At 44.0% G+C, this 18,959-nt stretch overlaps 1 protein-coding gene across 1 annotated transcript in view; it reads right to left on the bottom strand.

Annotated features, from left to right (window-relative positions):
• Nucleotides 1-902: 902 nt before the first annotated feature.
• Nucleotides 903-18,959, bottom strand: part of LOC124593878 — a 256,554-nt gene continuing 238,497 nt past the window's right edge. The window contains exons 6-7 of the mRNA XM_047132225.1: nucleotides 18,246-18,356; nucleotides 903-2,332 (exon numbers count right to left, since the gene is read on the bottom strand). Of these exons, the coding sequence (XP_046988181.1) occupies nucleotides 2,028-2,332; nucleotides 18,246-18,356 (416 nt within the window). The 3' untranslated portion in view covers nucleotides 903-2,027. The remainder of the gene's footprint in view (nucleotides 2,333-18,245; nucleotides 18,357-18,959) is intronic.

Here is an 18,959-nt window from a genome sequence, read left to right as displayed (position 1 = left end):
TTGTCGACTTTTACGGCATCTCATGGCGCAGCTTTGCACAACTACGGAATGAAAGGGTGAAAGTTAAGTGAAAATGAAGAAGAATCGATTTTTTTTATCAGGCTATCAGAGATCGTTTCAAGTTTCTTGTGGTGGCGATAAAGAGTTAGTCAAAATGATCTAGTGATTGTAAAAAATGTTCGTATTTATGTAAGGAATTATATGATTATATGTATGGTAAGAAGAACCTGAGACTTTTTTTGTTACGGCGATCTCCGGTAACATGGCTGCCAGACTAAAGAAGGATTTTGCGTGGTTCATGCCGCAATTACAGGAGGACAATTATACTTTAATTTTTCAACAGGGTGTTACTTCACCACACACCCAGAACTATATACACGTGTTGTCGGATACTGAGCAACCACGACGATGGCTCGGTTGTGCATGAGCTTGCATTTCCAGCTGCTTGCATGGCCCCCCGCGTTCTTGCGATCTGACACCGTCATTCTTCCAAGTACGATTACAACAGAGAAACTATTTTCACACCTCCACAGCCGAACAATGTGGATGTAGGATGTATCAGGGCAGCTGTGACTGATACTGATTCGGACACTTTGGGGCGAGTATGGGTCGAATTGCACTATAGACTGAACGTGTGCCGTATGGCTAACGGTTCACAGATTGAATATTTGTGGATATGATATGAAAAACTTCCTGAACAATCGTGTAATATCTTGGCTCGATATAAAGCTTTTTACAATCGCTTGAAAGCGTGTATATCATTTTGTATAACCTTGCACTTCGCAGAAGCAGTATGTAAATTGCAGTACTTTACAAGAAAAAAGTCTTTTGGACGCTGCATATGAATTTTTTGAATTTTTTATTTAATTCATGCGCCTAGACGCGTTTCCCTTTTTTTTTTTTAACAAGGCGTCTTTAGTGGGTGTCCTGCAATATTACATGATGTTTCTGTTGTTCCATTTTGGTCATAGATTTAAAAAAAAACGGTTAATGGAAGGTTTATATGGTAAAATGGAAGGACACTTACGGTAAAGCGACTAATTTCTTATTTGGGAACCGTGCATCTGTCCTTCATGTGTAAAACGGTTGAAAGCCTCCATTTTTTCGTGTAGTCACTATGGTTTCGTAATATGAGACTTCAACAGACATTTTCGATGTATACAATGCGACTTCCTTGTAAGAGTTAGATGTTTCCAACTTAGATCAACACGCATACACTCAGAAAAGAGAAAGCTGGCAGCTTGCATAAAAGCAAATGAGACGCTGGACACCGAAAATGACAGTTAAAATGTTGTATTAGGAAACCACAGGGATTTCACGAAAACGTAGAGGCTTTCAAATGTTTTTTCACAAGATGGAAAGCTGTATGGTTTTCAGTTAAGAAATCAGACGCTTTACTGTCAATACCTTTTCAGTTTACTATATAAAACCTTTCGTTAAGTGTTTTTCAACCTATAACCGATATGTGACAACGAAAAGGCAACATAATATTCCAGGGCACACACACTAGGAATGCCTTGTTAAGAAAGGGCGAAATGCGTGCGAGTGAATAAATAAAATAAAAAAAACTGACGTGCTGCCTGCAAATGGAGTTTTACTTGTAACGTACTGCAGTTTGTGACCGTTTCTTGCACTGGTTTCGAAACAGTTAATTTTATGGTACACCAGAAATCTGGAATATCTGGTGCAGTAAGTGCATGTGAAGACAGAATCGTAAAGAATTGTGTCTTGCGTTCTGGTTACACTCGTGGCCCCAAGGTTGTAGTCAGGAGGCAAAAAGAAAAATATCGTGGTTGGCCGGAAGGCTTGAGTGTCTGGCGCTGGACATTTTGTTTAGGTAGAGATCCTTGCATTTGCTCCTCGTAAAGTGTCACCGAACAGATAAAATGTGATGGTGCAGTTTATTTTGATTTGGTTCGTTTAGGGTTTTCGCTGCGATTAGCCGGAATTATTTTGCCCCTACTCCAATACTCAGTGCGGAAGGTGGTTCCCCGTTGGGAAATACATGTCTGCTGCAGCGGATTGCATCAGGCTTCGGACTGGGAAGCGTCCTCCAGAGTAATACAGGGCTCGCGAGGCGGTGCGGAAGCGGCCGCGGCAGTGGCGCCGCCGTGGACACAGTGGCAGCCAGCGGAAGCAATGGAGGTGGCGTCGGCGTGCGGCTGGTCTGGGTCGGCACCCAGCCGGATGGTGATGACGCCGTCCGCGTCGCATTCCGAGGCCGCGCAGCGCCCGCCAGAGCCGGTGGAGGCGCTGCTCACAGACGCCGTGTCTCGCAGAGAGTTGGTCAAGTTCTCGTACGCTGACAGCGATGAACCGTCGTCAGCCAGTTCTGCCAACAGAAAACAGTGTGGCATCAGTCCACTTAACAGATACCCTGAGCAGTACTGCGCTCACCCCTCCCCCCAACCCTCCCTACCCCCACCCCCCCACCGCCACACCCACCCACCCACCTCCCCCCCCCCCCACACACACACACACACTTAGTTGAAGTGCGAGAACTTTTCACGCTGCTATACTTCTTACCTAAGTGGTTAACGTGAGTGGACATCGTCGTACTAACACACACTGATGACCCTAAACATTATGACCACCTGCTTACTAGCGTATTGCTCAAACTTTGGAACGCAATATACAGCGATTATACATACACTACTGGCCATTAAAATTGCTACACCACGAAGATGACGTGCTACAGACGCGAAATTTAACCGACAGGAAGAAGATGCTGTGATATGCAAATGATTAGCTTTCCAGAGCATTCACACAAGGTTGGCGCCGGTGGCGACACCTACAACGTGCTGACATGAGGAAAGTTTCCAACTGATTTCTCATACACAAATAGCAGTTGACCGGCGTTGTCTGGTGAAGCGTTGTTGTGATGCCTCGTGTAAGGAGGACAAATGTGTACCATCACGTTTCCGACTTTGATAAAGGTCGGATTGTAGCCTATCGCGATTGCGGTTTATCGTATCACGACATTGCTGCTCGCATTGGTCGAGATCCAATGACAGTTAGCAAAATATGGAATCGGTGGGTTCAGGAGGGTAATACGGAACTGTATCCCACGCTTTCGGAAAAAAAAATGCAATCCACTTTGTAAATGTCAAAGTTATTCTGCATTCTGCATCCCAACGGCCTCGTATCACTAGCTGTCGCGATGAGAGTCGTCTTATCCGCATGGCTGTAACCGATCGTGCAGCCACGTCTCGACCCCTGAGCCAACAGATGGGGACGTTTGCAAGACAACAACCATCTGCACGAACAGTGCAGGAAGAATTCTGAAAAGATACCATATCAAAAGTATTTTTCGTCCGCCAGCCAAGATTAGAGCGCTCCTTGGCTCTGTAAAGGATGACTTGGGTTTGAGGAAGCCCGGTGTGTACAAGATCCCTTGCCACTGTGGGAAGGCTTATATTGGGCAGGCAATCCGGACCATTCAGGACCGATGTGTTGAGCATCAGCGGCACACACGGCTGCTTCAACCTGAGAAATCTGCAGTGGCGGAGCACTGTCTCACCGAGGGACACAGAATGCTCTATGACAAGACACAAATGGTTGCCCCTGCATCTCGCTATTGGGACTGTGTTTTAAAAGAATCCATAGAGATTTGTTTATCTGACAATCTTATTAATAGAGAGAAGGGCTATCTTTTAAGTAAGACTTGGGACCCGGTGTTATCTGACATCAAAAAACAACGGTCTGTGTTTCGATCGTCGGAATAAAAAATTTTTTTAATTTTTGACAGCGATATCTCGATTTCACCTATTTCCACCACCGGCGGCGCGGTATGTTTACTGCGCTAGAGGGCAGTTACGGCACCTTCTCGCGCACGCGTTGTGGGTCTTCTGCGGCCTATATAGGGGCCGCAGCTTGCGCTAGGAAGTCAGTTCCGGCGAGTTCGTGCACCAGCACTCTCACCTGAAGATGGCGGCCAGATGGACCGCGGAAATATTGTGTCATGAAGACGTTATGATCCGGCTGCATACCCGAGAAGAATATTATCAATTATTACGCCGGGAAAGCCTTCGTAGCCACAGTTCGACGACGTTTGCAGCAACTTGGACTACAAGCTCGGAGACCACGGCTGCGGTTACCCTTGACACTGCATCACAGACAGGAGCGCCTGCGATGGTGTACTCAACGACGAAGCTGCGTGCACGAATGGCAAAACGTCATTTTTTCGGATGAATCCAGGTTCTGTTTACAGCATCATGATGGTCGCTTCCGTGTTTGGCGACATCGCGATGAACGCACATAGGAAGCGTGTATTCGTCATCGCCATACTGGCATATTACCCGGCGTGATGGTTTGGGGTGCCACTGGTCACACGTCTCGGTCACCTCTTGTTCGCATTGACGGCACTTTGAACAGTGGACGTTACATTTCAGATGTGTTACGACCCGTAGCTCTACCCTTCATTCGATCCCAGCCAAACCCTACATTTCAGCAGGATAATGCACGACCGCATGTTGCAGGTCCTGTACGGCCCTTCTGGATACAGAAGGCCAGCACATTCTCCAGATCTCTCACCAATTGAAAACGTCTAGTCAATGCTGGCCGAGCAACTGGCTCGTCACTATACGCTAGTCACTACTCTTGATGAACTGTGATATCGTGTTGAAGATGCATAGGCAGCTGTACCTGTACACGCCATCCAAGCTCTGTTTGACTCAATGCCCAGGCGTATCAAGGCCGTTATTACGGCCAGAGGTGATTGTTCTGCGCACTGATTTCTCAGGATCTATGCACCCAAACTGCGTGAAAATGTAATCACATGTCAGTTCTAGTATAATATATTTATCCAATGAATACCCGTTTATCATCTGCATTTTTTGTTGGTGTAGCACTTTTAATGGCCAGTAGTGTAGTATGGATTCGAAAAGTAGATTACTGGAAGGATGTGGCATCACATCTCTGTGCAGTCACGCAATTCTTGTAAATTGTGGGCTGGTGGTTTGCGGACGCGGATCTGGCGTCTATTAGCATCCCAGATGTTGATGACGATTAGTGCTTTTGGGCGCTAAACGGCGAGGACATTATTGCTCATCCCAGATGTGTTCAATCAGGTTCAGATCAAGAGAAGGTGGTAGCCAATACATCAACTTAAGTTCACTACCACAATCCTCAAACCACCATAGCACGATTCTTGCCTCGTGACACACACATTTATCGTGCTGCAAAATATCATTACCACTGGGGAAAATATCAAGCATGAAGGGATGAAGGTGGTCCACAATAATGCTGATGTATTCCAAAATTTACCACAAATCTCAGGTAAAACCAGGTGAACGTCTCTCACAGAATTTAAACTGTCCCAATAAGCTTGCCTGTGTGGCGTTGTGCATCTTTCAAGCAGCCGTTGGCCTCAATCACGGCGTATCCAGACATGGCCATTCACATAGTGTAACAAGAAACATGATTTACCCGATCAGGTGACGTGTTTCTCAATAGAAGCGATCCAGCCTCGATGATCCGATGCCAACGACAACAATAATGGGTGATGTAGTTGGGTCAGCATGGGAATACACATCGATCATCTGCTGCGGAACCCCAAAATCAACAATGTGTACTGTACGGTGTGCTCCAAAACACTTGTACTGACATTGTATTCTGTTGTCAGTTGCGCCACAGATTGCACCTATCCTGCTTTCCAGCAAAGTTGAGCCAACAACCCTACGTTCTGTGATAACACTTGGATCTCCAACACCTTGTACCGAGCGAGGTGATGCAGTGGTTAGCATAGTGGACTCGCATTTAGGGGGATGACGGTTCAAATCCGCGACAAGCCATGAAGATTTAGATTTTCTCTGATTTCCCTAAACTGGTCCAGGTACGTGCCGGGATGGTTTCTGTGAAAGGTCATGGTCGATTTCCCTTCCCATCCTTGATGCCATCCAAGCTTGTGCTCCATCTCTAATGACCTTGGTATCGATAGGACTTTAAACCAAATCTTGTTTCCTTTTCCAACATCTTGTCGCCTACTCGTCATTTCACCATCCTTCAACCACTTTCCATAGACACTCACGAGAAGATCACACGAACAACTGATCAGCATCGCCATTTCTGAGATGGTTGTTTCTAGGCACCAGATCATAAAATCTACCCTTCGTCAAATGCGCCTACGGTAGTCATCTTCACCATTTCCTGCTCGTATCATTGCTAGAATGGTTCCCTATTCATATCTGCTCTGCTTATATGCTTTCCTCATCCTGTAACTTTCCTACAACGCCAGCAAGTAGCATTTACACTTGCTGTGGGCAGTGGTCATAATATTCTGGCTCGTCAGTGTTCACTGGAGTTCAGTAGGCACTAAATATTTGTCGTTTATGTGTTACGTTATTATATATAACATACACTTAACAAATGTCTGTTTCTTTGTATTTCATGTTGAGAACACGAGTAACACTTCTGCCTGACAGCACTTCTGTGGCAGCCACATACACTGCCGGCCTCTGTGGCCGAGGGGCTCTAGGCGCTTCAGTCTGGAGCAACGCTGCTGCTACGGTCGCAGGTTCGAATCCTGACTCGGGTATGGATGTGTGTGACGTCCTTAAGTTAGTTAGGTTTAAGTAGTTCTAAGTCTAGGGGACTGATGACCTCAGATCTTAAGTCCCATAGTGCTCAGAGCCATTTAGTTTAGAGCAGGGACATCTATGGAGTGAGCATCTGTGGGGGGAGGGGGGGGGGGGAATTTGAATAGGAACTTCCAGTAACACAACCTTGGTAAGCTGACAGGGCACCTTGGAGCGTTGTAAGCTTATCAATCCTTTATCAACTCGTTTTCTTATTGAGTAAATTAAAGTCTCCATATCTGTTTTCGTTTCATACCGGAAAGAGGCTGGTTTCATTGCATTGTGTTCCTGATTATGACTTTATGTGTGTATTGTACTTACTGAATTATATTGTAAGTATGTTACTCATATTCTGCTTCATTTTTGCTAGCATCTGTAATACTTGTGGAGTAAATGATCCCATATTTGTTTTTGTTTAGTATAAAACAAAAGATAAACTCATTGCACGGTTTTCTGTGGGCCCACGCATATTTTTTCCCACTTACAATTCTCTGCATTAACTGCTGGATTTCGTTGCATTGTAAGAATATCGCACGTATGCTACTTTATTTTTGTTTGCATCCATTTTTTGTACTTACTCGCATTTAATGGAGAACTGCATGTTAGTAGCTTTTGACAGAATCGGTATTCAACTTGCTTACATCTTCTCATGGAATGAGTATGTAATTCTACTTTGAATGTTGTTGCTTCTTGCCACTGAGTATGCTTTGTAGTCTCAGTAACAGAATACATAGTTGTCGTGATAGGTACTATTACATAGAAAAAATTTTCTACACAGAAGTGCGTATTTGTATATTGTTTTGAATTGTATATGAGAATTTACTTCCACTATATCCAACGATGCAAGTATGGGAGGGTGTACTATTTGCTTTGAAATTTTCATTGGAGTGAGAGGATGGCTCTAGTTCGTTGTTTTCTACTAAAATGTATTGTTTTTAGTGGCTGTTAACAACTTGTGAATGCATTTGCGTAACTAGTGTTACATTGTTACATTTGCAAGAAAGAATGATCAATGGATGCACACTTGACGGCACAATAAATGGCTGTGGCTGAAATTTGAATTACGGACAATGTTACAGCGAAGGTAACTGCATTACGGGTTGAGCAGATCTGCTCAAAAAAGTAAAGAATACGTATAACTGTGAGTGTGGTAGTAAGATTAACACCTTTTTGACTCTTAAGCATAAGGACGCGCAATCTAAAAACACAAAGAAAACTGCACCGTGTCATTCGTAGCACTGCAGACTTAGTAAAGGCACTTCATTTTGGTATGTGGAGTCAAGAGTGGTAAGAGGCGTCTAAATGTCGTCAGCTGTAGCATAATGCATTTATAGCTCAGTGGTATCAATTCCACTTGCGGCGTGTTATTGGTAGGACTTTGTTTACTTCCCCTCTGTGACATCGCTAAGAGTATTGTAAGTGTGATATTTACGTGAGGATTTGTGCTTCGTGAGTATATACTCTACGTTGAATTGGCTCAAATGGGTCTGAGCACTATGGGACTTTAACATCTGAGGTCATCAGTCCCCTAGAACTTAGAACTACTTAAACCTAACTAACCTAAGGACATCACACACATCCATGCCCGAGGCAGGATTCGAACCTGAGACCGTAGGGGTCGCGCGTTTCCAGAACCGCTCGGCCACCTCGGCCGGCACGTTGAATTCGTCTTTCTGCTCAAGTGTGCTCTCGGTAATAGCATTGTTCGTTTATATTGTTTTCATGGCGTCCATGTCTATTCCACGTAAAGGTATGGTGCGTTTTTCGTTTGATAAGTCGACCTGTCATGTGCAACACAGTTCTCTGGAAATCCACGACTGGGTGCTAGATGCTCTTGGTTTGACTTCGGTTCCGGTACACACAGCGTATTTTGACACTGAACTTCGTGATTTCTTTGTTACATTTGTGAATTCCTTACCGGTCGAAAACTTACTACTTAAACCTGGTTCTCAGGTTCCTTTCTGTCACATAGATGACTCAGTACAGTCCTCCTTGCGAACGCTGGCAATAACATAAGAATGTGCGTGTGTTCAACATGTCTATACCTCAAAGAAGTTTTGCTTAAGTATAGTGAGGTCAAAAACTAGGGTCCAGCTAGCACTGACTTCAGTGTCACAGGGGGTTCGTTTTGTAGAAATGCGGGTGAAACAGAACATCCCATCTCATTTACGAGTATGTGGTTAGCGCATACACGTTACATATAGAGAATAGGTGTGGACATGCTTTCTGTGCGAGAGTGGTCGTTTTCGTACTAGCTGTCCTAGTAGGGTTTTATTTTGCGATATTCTCTTGAACAGCGGCTCAAGGTAATTGTGGCGGACCTCATCTCCAATGGAACTGAATCAAGAGCTGGACAATCTTTTGCTATTAACGCCCACCAGACGGATTTGAATATAACTACAGCTGATTTTCCGCCACTACGACCAAAGACGGGTTCTGATGCTCAAGAGTTCCAAAATAAGAGGCGCCGCACACGTTGCTGATATCGTTTCCCCTGTCCTGCCACCCCCCCCCCCCACCTACCCACCCCCTCCCATCCCCTCCCTTTAATCTCGTAACCTGCTGATTCTCTGGATGGTACGGATGGAGTCAGGACTACTGAGCCGAGATTTGCTTCTTCGATTTCCACGGATGTTTCCTCTGAAACACTCCAGAGTTTGGAACACTTGATGTCGATACGCTTGTCGCCTGTTTTGTTCGTTTCACCAGTTGACCCTCAGCACCCTGTTGCTCCATTGGTTTGTACTCCCGATGGTGACTATTTCCTTGCTCGTAGAGAAGTCGTTTTTTTTTTTTACAAGATCTGTCTGCGGTAACGCCCGGTCTGTCATCTGATTGACTTGTTAACATGGGTTGGTCACTTTGGCTGGGGCCTCCTCCTGTCCACACAGCTTCCGATTCAGGGTTGGCAGTGACTGAATTGGACACAGTGAACGATCCTCCCATCTCACCAGCGGAGGAGGGTAGCTTAACACAGGTCGGCACAAACAACGGTTCCAGCCGGATCACGCTGTTGCAAAGAGAAAATAGAAACATACAGGCAGGACATGGCAGTGGCCTACCTCCCGCAGACCCGTTGATGGGTAGAGCGACGGATTGTGACGGTCGAGAGGTCGAATAAGTTCTCTTTTTTTGTTGCCGTTTTCACATGTTTCTCATTCTGATCAACAGACTTTAACTTACACTTTTATCACCCTAAATGTTAATGGAATTGAACCAGGTTTAGGTTTGGCTTCGTTACGTCAGTTTATAATTCTTGTTTTACAAGAAGTTTTATTAACCAGTTTTGCTCTCGCTGGATTTCAGACTGTTTTTAATGTGGCTCCTGAATATGCGACGGGTGTGGGGGTATACTCACCCTCGATATTGATGTACTTGATTCTGGTGGAGCGATACGGTGTGTCCTTTTACCTGCTCTTGGTTGTTTTACATGCACTGTCTGGTTTGGGTCTGCAGTGGCGCGTTCGCTGTTTTACAGAGAGGAGGTTGTCTGTCTTTTGTGCAAGAGTCCTCGGTGTCTGACATTAGGTGGCGATAGTAATTGTGTCTTATCTCCTAGCAGATCAGTCCCGACATTATAATGTTTGTCTTTCGATGTGTTTACGTGATGTGTGGGAGCAGAAATATCCCACCTTGGTTAGATACAAGTTTCTTAACTCCATCTCTTCCAACCACATCGACAAGTTTTATTTATCTGATTGTTTATGTAGTAGAATTCTCGCGGTTGATGTCATCCCTGTTTCCTTTTCTGACCACTGTGCTGCGGTGGCCACTGTAAACTTTGAACAGCGACCTGCAAAACTGTTTCGGACACAATGGTTGCTTAATGTCTCTGACAGTCTCTCACCTCACGGATGGCGTGCTGGATGTGTGATTGGTGCCGTGTGGGAAACTTGCCTCCGCTCCGTTGTGCGTTACTCTTCGCTGGCGGGCCGCGGTGGTCTCGCGGTTCTAGGCGCTCAGTCCGGAACCGCGCGACTGCTACGGTCGCAGGTTCGAATCCTGCCTCGGGCATGGATGTGTGTGATGTCCTTAGCTTAGTTAGGTTTAAGTAGTTCTAAGTTCTAGGAGACTGATGACCACAGCAGTTAAATCCCATAGTGCTTAGAGCCATTTGAACCATTTTTTATGCTCGAGCGAGGGACTTCAGGAAAATTTACGGTCAACTTCTAAGATTTTCCATTTGTAATTTAACGATGTTTCACGTGCATTAATACACTAACAGTCGTAAAAACTGTTGCCTTGACACGGTTCGCGCGGCTCCCCCTTCGGAGGTTCGAGTCCTCCCTCAGGCATGGGTGTGTGTGTTGTCATTAGCGTAAGTTAGTTTACGTTAAATTAAGTAGTGTGTAAGCCTACAAATTAAAAAAAAAGTTAAGCAATTTTATACATTTGAAAGTTATTCGCAAGACTGTGAATTCGCGAATCTGACGCGTTTGGCAAAACGGACGAACTATAACTTCACTTTGTAGTGAATTTTGCATTGTTTTAAAACTGTGTACGTGAAATCAATAACTGCATGATGCATCTGAAATGTTATCCTCGTATTCACACGAACTTCGGTCGATATAAGACCAGTTGCTTTCGACCAGCCTGTACTTGAATGAAGTCGACGGAAGAATGATATTACCGCCAAGCTGACCATGCACCTGAGAAGAGAATATTAACATTTGCCACCGACAGATCTACTCCGAGTTTGTCGCCGCCACCAGCTAGCTGCCTATGAAATCACTCATTGTCTCCTCCCACACCCATATAAGCACTGACGTATAATAAAGACTTGGAAAGCAGTTCTAGTCATTTTAATGTGATTTCATTTGTGTGTTTCCTTAGGCTGACCAGACGTCCCGGTTTTGTTGGGACACTCGTGGTTTTCACATGAGTGTCCTGGTGTTTCGAGACATTCATTCGGGACATACATGTCCCGTATTTAGAAGAGAAACAAAATGCATGCAACAGTATTTGTCATTTAATTAAATATGTATGGAAAACAAGTTTCCTAGAAGTAGAACGTTGTAGAAATATGTAATTCCACAATACAGAGGCCTACTGAATTTGATTTAAATAGTCTTACGTCGAACGAAAGAGTAAGAGATATGTTGAAAAGAAAAGCAGGTGTTACCTACCCCTGTATCTAACTTGCCGATATTTCACTTTATAGCCCTCAAGACAAGTAAAACGAAAACCAAAGGAGCTGTAAAGAGGCATCACTTAAAACTATGTCTCCTAACTGGACTGAAGCCGTACGGAGTTTAGTTATGTGAAAATAGTGAGCTATGCGGCCTGTGTTAGCATTACAGTTGAATATTGTTTGGCATGTGTGCACTCTTGCCTTAACAGTCTGCAGTCAAAAGAAATCTTAAATTTTGGTACGAAATGTAATTTGCATATGATTACTGATTAGTAATACTACATCATTTTCAGGCTTGGCTCTGAGCACTATGGGACTTAACATCTGTGGTCATCAGTCCTCTAGAACTTAGAACTACTTAAACCTAACTAACCTAAGGACATCACACACATCCATGCCCGAGGCAGGATTCGAACCTGCGACCGAAGCAGTCGCGCGGTTCCGGACTGAGCGCCTAGATCCGCTAGACCCCCGCGGCCGGCCAGGCTTGGAAAACTGTACCTAAATACCTAGTAAGTAACTAAACATTGCAGAAAATGTATTCAAGCTATTACAATAAAAAGTATATAGCAGTATTTTTCATTTCTGAAGAAAAGAATTTTGTTTGTAAGTAATATACCTACATTTTCCTTTCAAATTCGCAGTATGAAGATACATTATCGCTACAGCTGCTGCATACTCATAAGGCTATTATCGATTCCAAAATGACAAGAAAGATAAGCGTAACTGTAGCACTGAAGTTAGGTATAAACATAAGTGTCGCGGTTTTTTTTCTCTTTGAAATCTGTTCATTCTATGTTCCTTTGAATAAACGGAGTCTTGTAGTGCTTGGATTCAAAACTGCATGTTGTCATTGTGTGCCACATTATTATTCATCTACCGCTATCGTTTTTTAATTTCGTCTCTGTCCTTTTTATTATATTGCTTGTCGCGTCCCGGCACAGCCTCACTATACCAGAATGAAGTAGGTGCGAACTGCGTAGCACAATCGGGACGTTAACGACAATATGTTAGTTATAAACCTATATATCACCGAGCGAGGTGGTGCAGTGGTTAGCACACTGGACTCGCATTCGGGAGGACAACGGTTCGATCCCGCATCCGGCCATCCTGATTTAGGTTTTCCGTGATTTCCCTAAATCGATCCAGGCAAATGCCGGGATGGTTCCTTTGAAAGGGCACGGCCGACTTCCTTCCCTAATCCGATGAGAGCGATGACCTCGCAGTTTGGTCTCTTCCCCCAAACAACTCAACCCAACCTATATATCGGAGATAAGAGGGAGAGAATCTCCTTGACTTGAAGCAAATAAGTTTCCTGAAAATAGGTTACAGAATTGCAATAGCAGAAAAGATTGGTTGGTTTCTATCAAGTTTATTCTCACATATACTCATGTGAGGTGTTGGACCATAAACCCCTTAGTAGGATTCAGTCTGTTTATTCGGCCTTGCTGCTTCAAAGCTAAATGCCGGTACATATAAGAAACAAGTACAAAGCAATCACTTGTTCTTGGTTAGCACTGAAACCTCTCTAAATAATTGAGACAAAGACTGACAGCCTCTGTTCAACACTATTCCAATGAAACTCTAAAAATCCTACTTGACCTGCAGTTCCTGAGTGTCCACCAGAGTCTATCATCATCTTCTCGTAGTTGAAGTCTTTATCAGCTGTATCGGCTGTTACGGGTCTACTCGGCCCCGCTGGCGTCTCGCTGCAGAATCTCCAAACTCCCGGCACTGGCTCTGACTCTGCATCTGAATCTCTCCTTCTAGCTATTCCGCTGCCTGGCCTTTTATTTCGTTTCTCATGTACTTGGGTGCACACGAGTTAATTTTTCACACGACCCTTTCTAAGTGATCGGATTGCACAAGAATGCCTATGGTTCCACATGACACTCTCGTTTCTAATTAGTCAGCTCGCGCAAGAATGCCTTCTGTTCCACACGACACTTTCGTTTCTAGCTGCACACAACTTAATTTGGTTCCACACGAATCTTTTCCGTACATGACTGACACTCTCTCTTGCTGTATTATCGCCCTGTTGTTTGCGTCTTCCATTGCGCAAGTTTTATTCATGATGCTTCCCCTGGCAGGAAGTCAAGCACTAAGTTATTTGACCAACAAGCCATACTTGGCAGACTCCGCCGCTTATCTTGTCCCTATGTCCTGGTGGACTATTTCTTAATGTCGGCTGGCTGTTTGCCTATGGAGCTTGGACTCTTATTATGGTTACAAAATGAAGAATAAAAATTAAAATTTTCTACCGTCACAACATGCTATTGTATGTATCTTACGTATGCCAGGGATGTGCTTAGATATATATGTATGAAGTGATTTCGTTTGGTACTTTCACGTATTTTAAATACTGCATTTCGTAAAATGTGTGATCCGTGGCGTCTGCAATAAGTTTTCGGACACCACACTGTCAGAATAAAGCATGTCATTCCTCATTGGTGCAAGAAATAAATACAGCGCGAATTTTAAATTTGACATCTGTCCGGTATAAAGAGCTTGTATTTACATTGTGGAACTCGTTCTATTGCAGCATTCTCAAACCAGTTTTAGCAGTATTACACTTTCGTACCTTTTTCCAATAGTATTTATGGGTATTTGTACTTTATGTCCTTCCAGGGTTTTGTTTACTTAATTCATAGTGATATTTACAGTAACTTTAACCGTGAAACGAGTTCTTCTGAGTTTAGCATATTAAAATTGACTTCATTAAGTTTCCAAGTTAAATATTTACAAACAATCGCGGTTAAAATTCGGTATTTAAATCTATCTAGAGCCAGTTTCGCTGCAAGTGTAGCCTTGTATGGAAGTGAATGCAGGCGATAAGCAGTACAGTCAAGATGAGAATAGAAGCTCTTGAAATACGATGCTACAGAAGAATGCTGAAAGTTAGAAGCGTAGATGAGTAACCAACGAGGAGATACTGAATGAAATTGGGGGGGGGGGGGGGGGGGGGGAGGGAGGATGGCACAGCTTGAAATAAAGAAGGGACAAATCCTGAGACATGACGGAATTGTGAATTTGCTACTGAAGGAAAGTGCACGTGGGAGGGGAGGAGAGAGTAGGGGGGGGGGGGGTTAAAATTGTGGAGGGAGATCAAGGTATGAGAACGGTAAGCTGATGCAAGTGGATGTACATTGCAGCTGTTATCCCTTGATGAAGAGGCTTGCATAGGAAAGAATAGTGCAGAGAGCTGCATCAGACCAATTTTCCTACTAAAGATCCCAAGAATAAGAAGTCATATCGAGATTGTTCAGTTCCTTGTCAGCCTTACTTGAGAAAAGACATACAGATTTTTTATGTGCGCCGTATATATTGGAAGTTAATAAATTCAGTTAGAATGCGTATGTTTAATAAAAAAATGTGCGTTATATCTGAAAATTTTACTTTTATTTACCAAAGAAAAGTGTATTGTGGCAGTACATACCTAAGGCACTAAAAGAATACATGAAAATTTATTTATTTTTACCGAAAAATGAAGCTTGATAGCTACGAGAATATGAGATCTCAAAGAGTTTTTCCTGTATGTTGGATATCCTTGCGGACGCAGGATACTGCCTGTAGTGGTTTTTGTCCTTCAATCATACTTATTCTTCAGTACAATACTGAGCGTTTATTTCAACATGACAATGCATGAACACTAATTGTCCAAAATTCTGACGACCTCTTTGTGCTAGCAGATATATCTTTCCGTTTGTGGGTTGTTTTTGGTGTTAACATATCGCCTACTGAAAATGTAGTTAAGTATCTGAACCAACTGTGGCTTCTTGATGTTATTAGCCACGAAATATAAACTTAGATATAAACAGTCAGGGGGGATCACACATTACAAATGCTGTACTCTCCTTTCTTAATTGATGTCTTGGGGCTAACACTTTTTTCCCGCTGTTGTTCGTAACGTCACAGAGTGTCAGACTTTTTAACAGCGATGTGGTTGGACCAGCCTGGAATGTTCACTGTATATTTGTATCGAAAGTAAGTACCCATACTATGGACTTTTAATTTTTATGTGGAGGCAGTGTTTTGTAAAAATGGCTCTGAGCACTATGGGACTTAACGTCTGAGGTCATGAGTCCCATAGAACTTAGAACTACTTAAACCTAACTAACCTAAGGACGTCACACACATCCATGCCTGAGACAGGATTCGAACCTGCGACCGTAGCGGTCGCGCGGTTCCAGACTGTAGCGCCTAGAACCGCTTGGCCACACCGGCCGGTGCAGTGTTTTGTAGCAACAGCTTTTTTCAGCCGTATATTTTATAATGTGAATGCATATTTTCTGTTCTTTTGGACATGTCTGGAAGAGCAGACGAAATGTGGAATCTGCAGATGTGATACATATAAAGTAAATTGGAGTGGGTAGGGGAGAATCACGGTGTTCATTGAGAAAAGTAATGGCCCTGCAACACTCCATTCGTTCACTCACGAAATTGTTTTCACGTCTGGAGACTTCTCTCTGTTCAGAGTCACATGCCGTTTTCTGTTTGCAAGAAACTCTTCACTCCAATCACACAGCTGGCCTTCTGGAATTCAAGGAACACAGACTCTACCTGAGTGCAGTTATCTACAGCATTCTGAGTCTCATGGACGAACAGAGCAAGCTATGTTTCACACAATAGTTGCTTTCAGAGCCGATTTTGATTCCTACAGAGGAGATTACTGTATCTCTGCCCTCTCCAACTTCCTTCCTCTCAACTACAACCTTAAACATGCCACAGATACCAACGTTTCTGATAATCCATGTATATATATGTGTTTGTGATTGTGTGTATGTTTGTATGTGTGCGTGTGTTTCGCACATCTTCTAAGCCACTGGAACGATTTCAACCGAACTTAGTACACACATCACTTACTATCAGGCAACAATAGCTGTTGGTGTAGGAACCACCTGTATTGGGGCAAGGGCGTACGAGCGCACTCTGTGTTGTTGCCAGATGTATCCAAGATGGCGGCGATGACGTCATCCAAGATAGCGGCGTGTAGACTTGACAACAGCGCATGATGTCATCCAAGATGACGGCTATGACGTCATTCAAGACGGTGGATTTTTGTGGGAAGTTTGAATTTTGGTGGGAGAGTGCCACGCCCCCCTCTCTCAGAAAAAATTGCAGGAAGTTCAAATTCCAACAGGATAATGCATCACACCACAGTTATCTCTACTAACCTAAGAAAACCCCACGGGAAGATAGACCACTTGGGCTAACCTATGTCACCCGACCGCCACTTCTTCCTATGAACTGCCACCAAGTTTGAATTTTGGTGGTAAACGAAGGTCAATTCGTATATCTCTACTAAGCTAAGAAAACGGCGCGATAGAAAGGTCTCTTGGACTAACCTCAGTCACACGACTGCCACCTCCACCTAAGGATTTGTGGGAAAAGGACTTGGACATAAGTCTTTATTTGAACAATTCCATGCAGTACAGCCGTCGAGTGTGTTCACCACAAGGCCTGAACTCCCAACTGACTTAGTACACAGCGGAATTAGTGGCAACGAGTGTGCAGGTTCAGGACTCAAACGTCGTATCTCCTGTTCACTAGACATCTGCATTAACCACTGTGTCATTCAGACACAATGTATATTGCAGCTGCACGAACTATCTGGGCATGCCTCCTGGCCGATCCACACTCCCATCGTGTGCCACCTATATGCAGCCCCTGTCCATGTCCTCCATGTTCACTACTTTGAGATTTCTACAGGATGTCGAACGTAATTGTGTATCTGCACTGAAGGTTGAAGATTCATGGCCCACCAACATGAATTAATTTTGGACATGTCTGAAAGAACAGACACGATTCATTTAATTGATTTACCTCGATGGGCAATGAATTCACCACCATCAGTGCGGATCCACAATTACGTTCGACCTCCTATGGGAATCTCAAAGTAGCGAGCATGGAGGGGGCTGCGCATAGGTGGAGCGTGGTGGGAGTGTGGGTCGGCCGGGAGATGTCCCGAGATAATCAGTGCAATTGCGGTAAACATTGTGTCCAGATGGGGCAGTGGTTAACGCAGCTGCCTAATATGCACGTGATAATTCGACTCTTGGTCCGCCACACACTTTCGCTCGTTACTGCTGATTCCACACAAAGCGCTGTTGCAGCCGACATCAGTAATTTCTTCCTTTTCCTTTCAACCCCCTCCACCATCAGTTCACATAGTATATTTTATCACATTGCTTATAAGATCGGCACTATAAATAACGAATATGACAACAAAAATGAAGTGATACATTGCACATTAATAGTCTCAGTTCTTCTTTTGTATGGTGAAAAATCATCATAGTAACCTTTTCTGTCTTTCTCACTGACGAGCAGTGATGGTCGTTCTGTGTTCATGGTATTACACTGTTCGTGAAGCTTCATCATGAGTCATGAGATTGCGCAGCATATCAGACAGGTGATCGAAAGGAAGGACCTGCAGTTTCAACCAGATTCAAAGAGCCGATTCGTCGTTTTTGATACACAGCGGCATGCGTAAATGTCGTTCTTTACACTACGCTATCGTCAGAGGCAGACGTCTCTCTTACCAGGTGGACGGCGGCAGTTGGACGGGGAGAACCACCAGGCTGACAGAGCGCAGCCCACAAGCCCAGCCGAGGTGAGCACCAGCATCAGAGTCAGCTGCCAGTTGGTGTGTCCTGTGGAGAAAAAGGAAACTGAGGAATCCACATCCACTTACCTGCACCCTAGTAGTAACGATAATTATAATACTGGCCTCGATGGTTCAATAAAAATGCAGAGAGGAATGCCACAGAGAGTCCCGTTTTTGAGCACTTCCCCTTTAGTGTTTATGTCAATGACTTCCGAAACTACATGACCTGTAAAATGCCCTCTATTTTGATGACGACACTGAGCACATTAGGTTAGAATTTCTCTATTCTCAAGTTCTCCGCCCAGTAAGATCAAATGACAATTCATTTACAAGCAGAGGGGGCGTAGAAAGGTTGCAGAGTTGATAAACACACTTAATACGTCAGTCATGAAAGCTACACTCTGAGATGACATAAAGTCATGGGAGAACAATATGCAGACCTACAGATGGCGGTAGTATCACGTACACAAAGTATAAAAGGGTAGTGCGTTGGCGGAGCTGTTATTAGTACTCATCTGATCCATGTGAAAATGTTTCCGACGTGATTGTGGCAGCACGACTGGAATCAAAAGACTTCGAACACGAAATGCTACTTGGAGCTAGACGCATCAGACATTACATTCCGGAAATCGTTAGGAAATCAATATTA

This window comes from Schistocerca americana, chromosome 2 (genome assembly GCF_021461395.2).
Source record: "Schistocerca americana isolate TAMUIC-IGC-003095 chromosome 2, iqSchAmer2.1, whole genome shotgun sequence".
In the NCBI taxonomy this organism is placed as follows: Eukaryota; Metazoa; Arthropoda; class Insecta; order Orthoptera; family Acrididae; genus Schistocerca; species Schistocerca americana.
Note: the sequence above shows the minus strand (reverse complement) of the source record. Positions and strands in the feature narration are given on the sequence as shown.